Below are 10586 nucleotides of genomic sequence, written 5' to 3' on the forward strand. Positions count from 1 at the left end.
TGCAGCACTAATACTTACAATTCCATTAATGAACCATCATCACCCCTGTCCATTACCTTTCCTTTAAGTTTACCCTCATTTTTATGTCTGTACCTATTAGGTTTTCATTCCCCCCTCACTAGCTTCTGTCTATCTCTAGATCCCCTGTATTCTATATTATAGGACACTGATTTTATGTTATTCAGTGAGTTCACATTAGTGGTAACATACAATATCTCTCCTTTTGTGTCTGACTTATTTCACTCAGCATTATGTCTTCAAGGTTCATCCATGTTTTCATATGTTTCAGGACCTCATTCCTTGTTACTGCTGCATAGTATTCCATCTTACGTATATACCACATTTTGTTTATGCACTCATCTGTTAATGGACACTTGGATTGTTTCTATCTTTTGGCAGTTGTGAACATTGCCACTATGAATATCAGTGTGCAAATGTCTGTTCATGTCAATGATTTCTGATCTTCTGGGTATAAACCACATATACTCAATTTTTAGCTACTAGAATAGAGTATTGGCTTGTGGCAAAAAGAGAACACTGGAGTTGGAGTCAGGAGAGATTTGGAAAAGACTGAGCTATGTTAAGTAACATTCTTCTCTCTGGGCCTCCTCAGCTACCTCATCTGTAAAATTAGGGGAACAGATTTCTTGAGTCTTTCCCAACATGCAAATTCTGTGATTCTATAAGTAGGTAATTGATGCTTGGGAAAAATCCCTGTTCATGAAATAAGAATTTGACTGTGGTTAAATAAGCCTCCATGGCCAGATAGAAAAATGGCTATGTTTTTTTCTTTGTTGCTGCTAAAAGTTTTTTTTTTCTGTGATAATTCCACATTGATTAATAGTGTTTAGTCATGGGGATAGAGAGAGTAGAGATGAGCAGTTGAGTAGGAGAAAATATAAGAAAACTCATGGCATGAAAATAAGACCCTTCTCTGGGTTATGCTACTTCAATGTCATTGAATCAGTCACTATGGGGAAACTTTTATGTACCAGGAGCTATGCTAGGCTATGTGGCCAAAGAGAGGAGTGTAGAAAATTCTATCCTTGCACCTGGACTAAGTGTGTTTGTGTTGCAGGAGGTGATTGGGGTGTAGGTCACATACCTAGGGAAAGGTCCCCACATATGACAAAACTGTTCAGGTTAGAAAAAGGATGACAGTGAGAGCTAGAATAGGTGGAATTTAAGAATGAATAGGATTTGGATTGATTATAGAAGTGGCTGGGCAGAAAATTTGAGGGGTGATACACTCACTTTTAGTTAATGCACTGGTCCTGCTGGTAATTAACTGTCTATGGATCCCCAACTCTCAAAAAAAAGTTTCATGAAATCTGAAAGTGGTTTGTGCCATTAAAACTTTCAAGAGATAAATAAGGAGGTTTGTTGATGAAACTTAGGGTGAACGGTCCCTAAGATTTTCCTTCTAAGTTTTTTCCTACTTTAAAAGGTTCTCTTAGCTCCTGGCTGTGCAGTCATGTTGGGAACTCACCAATACATTAGAGGCTTTGAGGTCAAACAGCCTCCATCACTTACAAGCTGTGTAACTTTGGGCCTCTTTTTGCTCTTTTTGCTCACTGATAAAATAGGGGCAAACATACCTCCTTCATTGGGATGTTCTGAGAAGTAATGAAATAATGAATGTGCATATCATGCCTTACATCATAAGGGGCAAGCATACCTACTTCACTCTTTTGTTCTGAGGAGTAATAAGATAATTAATGTGTACAACATGCCTTACTTTATAGTTGATGCATATTAGAGGTTCAATGAATGGTAAGTCCCTCTCTTATCTCCTTCTAGAGTTGTGGTCATTTATTAAGCCATTTATCTTAGTAAGAGGTTGAATCCCCTTCAATTAGCCTCAAAGAGAGACACTCCCAAGGAGAAGTTGAAAACACAGAGGAAAGGCATTAGGTTCTGCTTGAACCACCCTACATGTCATCTCACCTGTTGATCTTACCCCCTATATCCTCCAGATCTCTGTAGTTCTTGTGTGTGTTTAAATAAAAACACTTGTCCCTTTAAGTCCCACAAGGACATAAGTTCCTTTCTTGACTTAGTTCTCCTTGTCTGTACTGCAGGCAGCATGGCTGGCAGGGCAAATTGTATGTGTAGGAGAGGTACAGTTGGTTACTAGTGATCTGTATATGTTGAGAACCCATTCCAGCCACCCTGTTCCTATGCATCTGCCTAAGTTCTATGGAAAATTTCCTTGATGCAGGGTGTAAAACCTTGACACTTTACCAGAAGGATTGAAGTGTCTCATTATCTGCTCCAGTGTCTTTTTTGGTTAACTGGTGAAGTCCAAGAAGATTGCCTTCAAAGCTGTTTGGTATCACTTTTGGCACTCCCTTTATATTTTTAGGAATTTCACTGTCTTCCTACTGTAGCCCCCAGCAATCCCCAGTCCTACCATGATCTTTCTCCAACCTTTTCCCAGTCTCCCCCAAACCCTCTCTACAGCCTTCTCTATACTTTCCCCCAATGCTTCCCTACTCCCTCCATCTCCTTTTACCCTTATGACATCACCCACTGAACTGTCACTAAACCTGGAATGCTCAGTGACCCAACCAAACTTGGAGCCTTTTCCAATTCCCTCCCTCTCTCCCAACTTACTTATCCCTTAATCCCCTTCCCTTAACTAACCAAAGAAATAATTTGAATACAGGTAGAAATTGCTGATGTTTATTGATTTGTTTAAAGAAATCACTAGCACATTTATTTTCTTTATTGAAAAGCTGTTGCAATTGTCATGATAAAGAATATCTTGATAAGAAAAAATGTCATTCCAACAACTACACTTTTTCAGTGTTAGTTTCTAATATCTATTTTCATACATAATAGTATAAATTTTAATTAAAATACCCCCTGCATAATGCAAGGTTCAGAGATGGGACTCATGCAGGATTGGTTGGAAAAAGCAGCTCAAAGTTGTCAGGCTCAGTCCATGATCCAAGAGGCAGGGATGTTGTAAGTTAGCCTTAGTTCATTGCCAGAAGTTCAGTGGATGATTCACAGAGCAGCAAATGTTGATGACAGCTGAGGTAATGAAGACAGGATGCCAGGAGCAGTCATTAGTATGTAGGATCTACCCAGAAATTATTTCATCACAATGTGTTCTATTCCACTGATATCTGAACAAATTTTAGTGATAATATGGGATGGAAAGTACACAGTGTGGGTACTCCACTTTATGTTTGGGTCATGTGTCTCAAGCCAGTGGATTCCAAGAATCATAGGATACTGGGGTACATGGATAATATCAAACTGGAGCTCTTCAACATGGTTTCCAAATTCAACTTCAACAGGTGGTGTTTCCTTGGTGCAAGTCCATTGATCAGTGAATGGACATCAGCAGTTACAAGCATCAAAGGGAAGATGTTATTGTGGGTGGGCAGATTCTCTTGAAGAACCACAGAATGGTCAATGCTGTTTCTGTAGGAGCCTGAATCTACCATTGCTTGCTTGAAGAATTGTCATCTTCCTAGATGGATAGATATTAGAAGAGAGGGGGATGCATACTTATAGACTGGCCTGCACAGGGTCCCCCTTACCACCAGCCCTTGATGGTTCCTGCCTGCATGGTATGATAAGGCTTGACAAGGCCAACTCTGGCAAAATGACCAGGAGACCACAGTAGAGGAGCAAGTGACTTTAAAGATGACAGGCCCATTCAGCTTTGCTAAGGTATGGGCAGTTGCCTGCAGCCTGAACAGTTTGGTATTCAGCTGGTGGGCTCTCAGGCCCATCTATTTCTTCAAAGTTGTTTGTCTGAAATGGATTGTGAACAGGCTTACCATTTAGCTTCTCTTCTAGGCTGATACACATGGTGATCAGATCAGACAAGTTGCTGGCAGGACTTATGTGAGAGAGTCATCTGATAGACCTGGCAAAGCTTTCCTGAAACTGGACACAGAAAGTGCTTTGATCGTAGTTAAGTTCTTGAGCAATGAGTGGAAATGTGTTGCATATTGTTGGACAAGGTCCTCCCCTTGGCAGAGCTGATGGATGCAGTAGTTTGCATCCTGCATATTTTCTGGATTGTCAAAAGTATCCTGGAACACTCTTATTAAAATTTCAAATTGCTTCATCAGGGGACTTTGGATATCTACTAAGGGCTGGAACCACCTCCCTGCCTCACATGGGAAGCAGTTACCAATGAAGCTTACCAGGGCTGCTTCAGTGAGATACTGGTGTACTCTGACTCTCACATAACTATTTCATTGAACCAAGAACTCAGGCAGCTTCTGGGCATCCTCATTGAAGTCAAGGGGTATTCTGTAGGAAAGCTGCAGCCTGTAACCCACTGGGGACTTGTGGGACCTCTGGAGCTTTTGAAGTCTCAACAGCTATTAAGCCCTCCAGGGACTTCTGGGGTGCTGAAAACTCTAGGAACTCCTGGGATTCCAAGGAATCTAGGGGCTCCTGGGGCACTTGAGACTCCAGAAACTCCTGGGGAGATGAAAACTCAAGGGGCTTCTGGTATGCCAAAGTCTCCTGGCATTGTGGAGTATCCTGGAGCTCTTGGATATTTGGGGGATACTTGGGTTCTGAATTCTTGGGCTCCTGGTCTGCTGGGACATCCTGGGTTGCTGGAGGATCTTGGGTTCCCATGGCTGGTGGGGATTTGTTGGTTTCCTGGAGCACTGGGTGCTTCTGTTGCTTCTCAGCCTCTGGGGATCTTGGGGCACCCAAGCTGCTGAGAGCTCATGGGCCATTGGAGACTCCTGGGGCTCCTGGGTTGCTTGAAGCTCCATGAATTCTGGGACTGTTGGGAACTCTAGAGGCTTCTGGAAATCTTGGGTGATTGGGGTCTTCTGAGGTTCCTGGGCTTCTGGGGGCTCCCAAGCTGCTGGAAGCTCCTGGAGTTCTGTGGGCTTCTGGGGTTCCTTGACCCCTGGGGGTTCTTGGAGTTCCCAGGCTGCTGGGGAAAACAAATGTCCTGGGTGTGTGTGTGTGTTGGGGGGGTGGGTCCTGGGTCTCTGAGGGCTTCAGGAATGGTTCATCCTCCTTGGCTGCTCTGGGCTCCTGGAGCTCTGGATCTGGGCCTGAAGAGCAGAATTTTCTTCCATCAGCTGCTGCACTTGGGCCTGTAGAATTTCATTTTCCAACTTCAGAGCAATACAGGAGGCTGCTAAGTCCTCTACCACCTTTTGTTGAAATGAATTTGGTTTGTCAGTCTGCTGCCAAGAGAGATTGGGTGGGCACTTGTGAGGTCTTTCTTGAAAGGTGCTCACAGGCACACGTCAGGATCTGTGAGTTTTCCAAGGGGTTGGGTTTGAGCCCCCGCAAGCTGATTACCAGGATGCCAATGGGAGCCTCCAGAGCTTAGGAAGGGGAGGTGTCAGACACATTGTGAAGACAGAAGGAGCAGAGGATTAGATACTATGGAAAGCACTAGATCAAAATAAATCAGAACAAAATCTTCCAGACAGTGCTGGGTTTCCGGTTCATGAGCTGGGGAATATATGCTGGCTGTGGTCCTGTGACTGTGTATGTCATTTTGCATTATTTGTTCAAAAATTAACATTGTAACACAGGGAATTTATCCATATACTTTCTTGTTTTACATAGTCTTTAATTTCTAAGGTCTGCCTAACATGCTAATTTAGCACTTGGATTTCAACAGCTGCTTTCAATGACTAAATCAAATATTTGAGCAATGTGGGGATTTTAGGCTCTGTGGTGGGCCAACCCAAGAGCTATTTTGGGGTGACTAGAGTAGAAGGCATTGGGTAGCCCTTTCTGATACTTCAGAAATCATACCACATAAGTAACCACAGAAGACCAGCCTCAGGAGAAAATAAGCAAAAGTTAACTTTCTCTCTTTCTCTCCTCTCTTCTCTTCTCTCTCTCTCTCTCTCTCTCTCTCTCTCTCTCTCTCTCTCTCTCTCTCTCTCTCTCTCTCTCCCCCTCTCTCTCTCTCTCTCTCCCCATCTCCATATATACTGGTTTGAATCTATTATGTCCCCCCAAAATCCATGTTCTTTAATGCAATCTTGTGGGGGCAGAGTTACTAGTATTTTGATTAGAGTGGGACTTTTGATTAGGTTGTTTCCGTGGAGATGTGACCCACCCAACTGTAGGTGAGACCTTTTGATTAGATCATTTCCATGGAAATGTTACCCCACCCTTTCAGGGTGGGTCTTAATTAGATCACTGGGGTCCTTTAAAGAGAGCTCACACATAGAGCAGGGAAGACAAAATGCCCCAGGGTATGCTAAGTCAGGACCCACAGAAACTGAAGGAGCCAACACAGATCCAGATGCTTGGAGATACTTGGAGATACAGACAGAAAGACATTTGGAGATTCTAAGCTCAGAGGTGAAGCCCAGAGTTTCCCCCAGAGAAGCTAAGAGAGAACTTCCAGACATTTAGAAAGAAACACCCCAGGAGAACCAAGAAGAGAGCTGAGAGAAGCTAAGAGAGACAGAAGCCAAGAGATATTTTGGAGAAAGCCATTTTGAAATGCAACCCAGGATCAAAGGACCAGCAGATGCCAGCTACTTGACTTCCCAGCTGAAAGAGGTGTTCTGCACAACATTGGCATTCCTTCAGTGAAGATATCCTCTTGTTGATGCCTTAGTTTGGACACTTTTATGGCCTTAGAACAGTAAATTTGTAGCCAAATAAACCCCCTTTATAAAAGCCAGTCCATTTCTGGCATTTTGCATAATGGCAGCTCTAGCAAAAAAGAACAATGTATATATTGTGATATATATATATGTATGCTCACTAGACACATGCATATTATTTGTAAAATGTCTGAAATAGTAAGGAAGATAATCTTTATAAATATACGTTACCATTCAGAGACCCAGTCCAGGAGCTTGGCTGTCTGTAACCATGGCTGAGAAGGGAAGTGTGTGACTGGCTGTGGAGGCTTTTCTTTTCTGCACACACTGAACTCAAACAAACCCACCTACTGCAAGAACACATTCCAACTCTTCTCTGTAACATAGCTATTTCAAGGGTGGAAGACTTTTTTTTTTTACAGTACCTCATAGTTTTGAGCTGTAAGGCAAGTAGAATGCTGCATCAATGTGAGGCACCCTCATTTCCTCAGTCTTTGGTTACTTTAAGTATTGGATCAGGAAATTGGGACAAATACCACTGCCCTTGTGAAAAGTTGCAAACATTTCTGATTTAGTACGGTGGTTTGGGACTTTATTTTTTGTGTCCCTCTCACGTAATCTCCTTACACTCCATTCACACTGGGCTGTTTGTTTAATTCTCCCTCAGAGAACACCCTGCAACCCCCTCAGTTCTTTCTCCTGCCTAACAACTTAGTCCCTAGAGTCCCTCCCTGCTATATTTTTTTCTTTAATTTTTTTAAATTTTATTTTGAAATAAATTCAAACTTACAGGAACAGTTGCAAAAGCAATACAAAACCCTTACACAGAACTCCAGCATAACCCGAACCCCCTCCCCCAATACCCTGATCCACCAACTTTAACATCCTGTCACACCACCATTTCTTTCTTTCCCTCCCTCCCTCCCTCTCTATCATCCATCATCTATTGCTCTGTCTTCTGAACATATGAGAGCAAGTTGCACACATCCTTGAACAAACACTATAATTCACGTATACACTTCCCATGAATAAGAACATTCTTTTATGCAATCCCATTAAGCACAGCTAAGAAGTTCAAGAAATTCAACATTGATACAAAGCTTACATTATATATTTCCTTTTTTTTCTTATGTCCCCACTGTGTTCCTTTGAGCCTCCTCTCCTCCATCCTCAGATCCCATCCAGGCTCATCCTTGGCATTTAATTGTCATTGCCTATTTAGGCTTTTTCTTTTTTTCTTCAATTGTGGAAACATATATACAGCCTAAATTTTCCCATTCCAACCCCTCCCTAGCATTCCATTATTGGGATTAATCACATTTAGAATGTTGTAATGCTATCACCTTCCCACCATCCATTATTAGAAATTTCCCTTCACCTCAAACAGCAACCCTACACTCATTTCTTAGCTCCCCATTGCTCCTTCCCCCACTTCTCATAACACATACTCTACTTTTCATCTCTATGGTCATATTCTCTGATAATATCTTTGTGTTTACTGTGGGGCTTAAATTTAACCTCTTAAATCTATGACAATCTTATTTTTCTTTGATATCAACTTAACTTCAATAGGACACTTAAACTATGTTCCTATACTCCTCCATTCCCCCACCTTTATGTAGTTCTTGTCAAAAATTACATATTTTACATTGAGTCCAAAACCACTGATTTGTCATTAGAGTTTATGTATTTTATATCCTGCAGGGAGTAAATAGTGGAGTTACAAATCAAAAATTATTGCCTTCTATTTGTATTCCATTGTGGTCAGAGAATGTGCTTTGAATATATTCAATTGTTTTTTTTTTTTTTGAAAATTTATTGAGGCTTGTTTTATGTCCCAGCGTAGGGTCTATTCTGGAGAAAGATCCATGATCACTAGAGAAAAATGTGTGTCCTGGTGATTTGGGATGTAATGTTCTATATATGTCTGTTAAATTTTTCTATATCTCTCTCTCCTTTCTTTGTTCCTCTGTTGGTAGGGCTCCTTTAGTATCTGAAGTAGGGCACGTCTTTTAATCTCTCAGCATTTGTTTGTGAAAAATTTAAACTCTCCCTCAAATTTGAAGGAGAGTTTTGCTGGATAAAGTATTCTTGGTTGGAAATTTTTCTCTCTCTGAACTTTAAATATGTCATGCCACTGCCTTCTTGCTTTCATGGTGGCCGCTGAGAAGTCACTACTTAGTCTTTTGTTGTTTCCTTTGTATGTGGTGAATTGCTTTTCTCTTGCTGCTTTCAGAACTTGATCTTTCTCTTCAGTATTTGACAGTCTGATCAGAATATGTCTCAGAGTGGGTTTATTTGGATTTATTCTATTTGGAGTTCACTGGGCATTTATGCTTTGTGTATTTAAATTGTGTAGAAGGTTTGGAAAGTTTTCCCCAACAATTTCTTTGAATACTCTTTCTAGACCTTTACCCTTCTCTTCCCCTTCTGGGACGCAAATGAGTCTTAAGTTTGGACATTTTATTTTATCTATCATATCCCTGAGATCCATTTTGATTTTTTCAATTTTTTCCCCAATCTTTCTTTTGTTCTTTCATTTTCCATTCTGTGGTCATTGAGGACACTGAGTCATTGTTCAACTTCCTCTAATCTTGTATTATGAGTATCGAGAGTCTTTTTAATTTGGCCAACAGTTTCTTTTATTTCTATAAGATCTTCTATTTTTTATTTACTCTTTCAGTTACTTCTTTATGCTCTTCTAGGGTCTTCTTTATGTCCTTTATATCCTGTGCCATGTTCTTCTTCATGTCCTTTATGTCCTGTGCCAGGCTCTCATTGTTTGATTTTAGGTCTTTAATTACACCAAGTACTGTGCCTCTTCTGATCTTTTGATTTGGGTGTTTGGGTTTGGGTTCTCCATATCATCTGGTTTTATCATATGCTTTAAGATTTTCTGTTGTTTTTGGCCTCTAGGTATTTGTTTTACTTGATAGGGTTCCTTCTGGATGTAAATAAATACTGATCTCCAAACTTTCTCTAACTAGCCAGCAGATGGCATCTGCGAGTCACGTATTCCCCTCATGTGAGTTCTCCCCAACTTTGTCTTTGGTGTGTGGGGATCTGATTCTTGTGGGGTTCAATTGGTGCACTAAGTTTGGGTGTGTTGTTGGTGCTGTCTGCCCTGAATATGGGGTGCATGTTTGGGTGGTTAGGGAGGCAGGGCAGCTTTAATAATCAAACCTCCCAGGTGTTCCTGGAGATTTAAGGCTGTTACAAGAGTCTAAGCCTTCATTTCAGTCTTGCCACAGATTGTCTCTGCCGCTGACCCACAAGTCTTTGGTATTGACATAGGGTCTCTGGGATTTCTGAGCAGGTACCTTATCCCAGCGGTGCTCTTCCAGTACCTCTGCTGAGGGGAGGCTGTGCCACATCACAAGTGTGTGCTGGCCTCCAGGGAAGCCCTGGGCCACTGGGCCATGCAGGGGCATTCCCAGCCTGCTTTAAAGATTGTTGAATGGGGCATGTTAATTTACTCCTTTTTGCACAGCTCCGCCTTCCCAGCTCTGGGACAATTAGCTGAGTGTGCACTAAAGGCCACTGTCCATGGCCAATATTGTGGTGTGTGTGTGGTGCTGCAGGAAAGACTCCCCATCACACTGGGTTTCTTGGCACGGCTCTGGGCTGTGGGTTCGGCTCCGGGCGGGAGCATCCCCAGGCTGCCGGAGAGATGTCTGTGAGGGGCATGGTTTCTTTCTCCTTTGGGCACCCCTCTGATCCCTGGCCCCAAGAAAATCAGCAGCAGGTGTGGGGAGAGCTATCCTCCATGCCAGACACTGAGGCATTGGCTACAGCCTGCTCCTGCAGTGCTTCACTGCATGGTTCTCACTGTCATATCTGCAGCCACTCATGGGTTTTTTTTTTAAAGATCTAGTCTGTCTCCAAATGCCAACCCATGGTTTCCCCACACTGCAGCACACCCACAGGGCTTTCAGCCAGCTTACTCACTCATTTCAGAATGCCAACTCCCAGTTTCACCAAATGCACAGTCCATGTGGGTTTAGCAGACAT

General features: G+C 42.3%; 1 protein-coding gene across 1 annotated transcript; it reads right to left on the minus strand.

Moving 5' to 3' along the window:
- Positions 1-3550: 3550 nt before the first annotated feature.
- On the minus strand, positions 3551-9949 carry RTL3 (retrotransposon Gag like 3). The gene is given in 8 exon segments (XM_037820842.1): positions 3551-3630; positions 3633-3953; positions 3956-4271; positions 4273-4681; positions 4726-4955; positions 4957-5042; positions 5045-5183; positions 9896-9949. Coding segments are annotated over 8 exon segments (1635 nt in total).
- Positions 9950-10586: the final 637 nt, after the last annotated feature.

This window comes from Choloepus didactylus, chromosome X (genome assembly GCF_015220235.1).
Source record: "Choloepus didactylus isolate mChoDid1 chromosome X, mChoDid1.pri, whole genome shotgun sequence".
Lineage (NCBI taxonomy): Eukaryota > Metazoa > Chordata > Mammalia > Pilosa > Megalonychidae > Choloepus > Choloepus didactylus.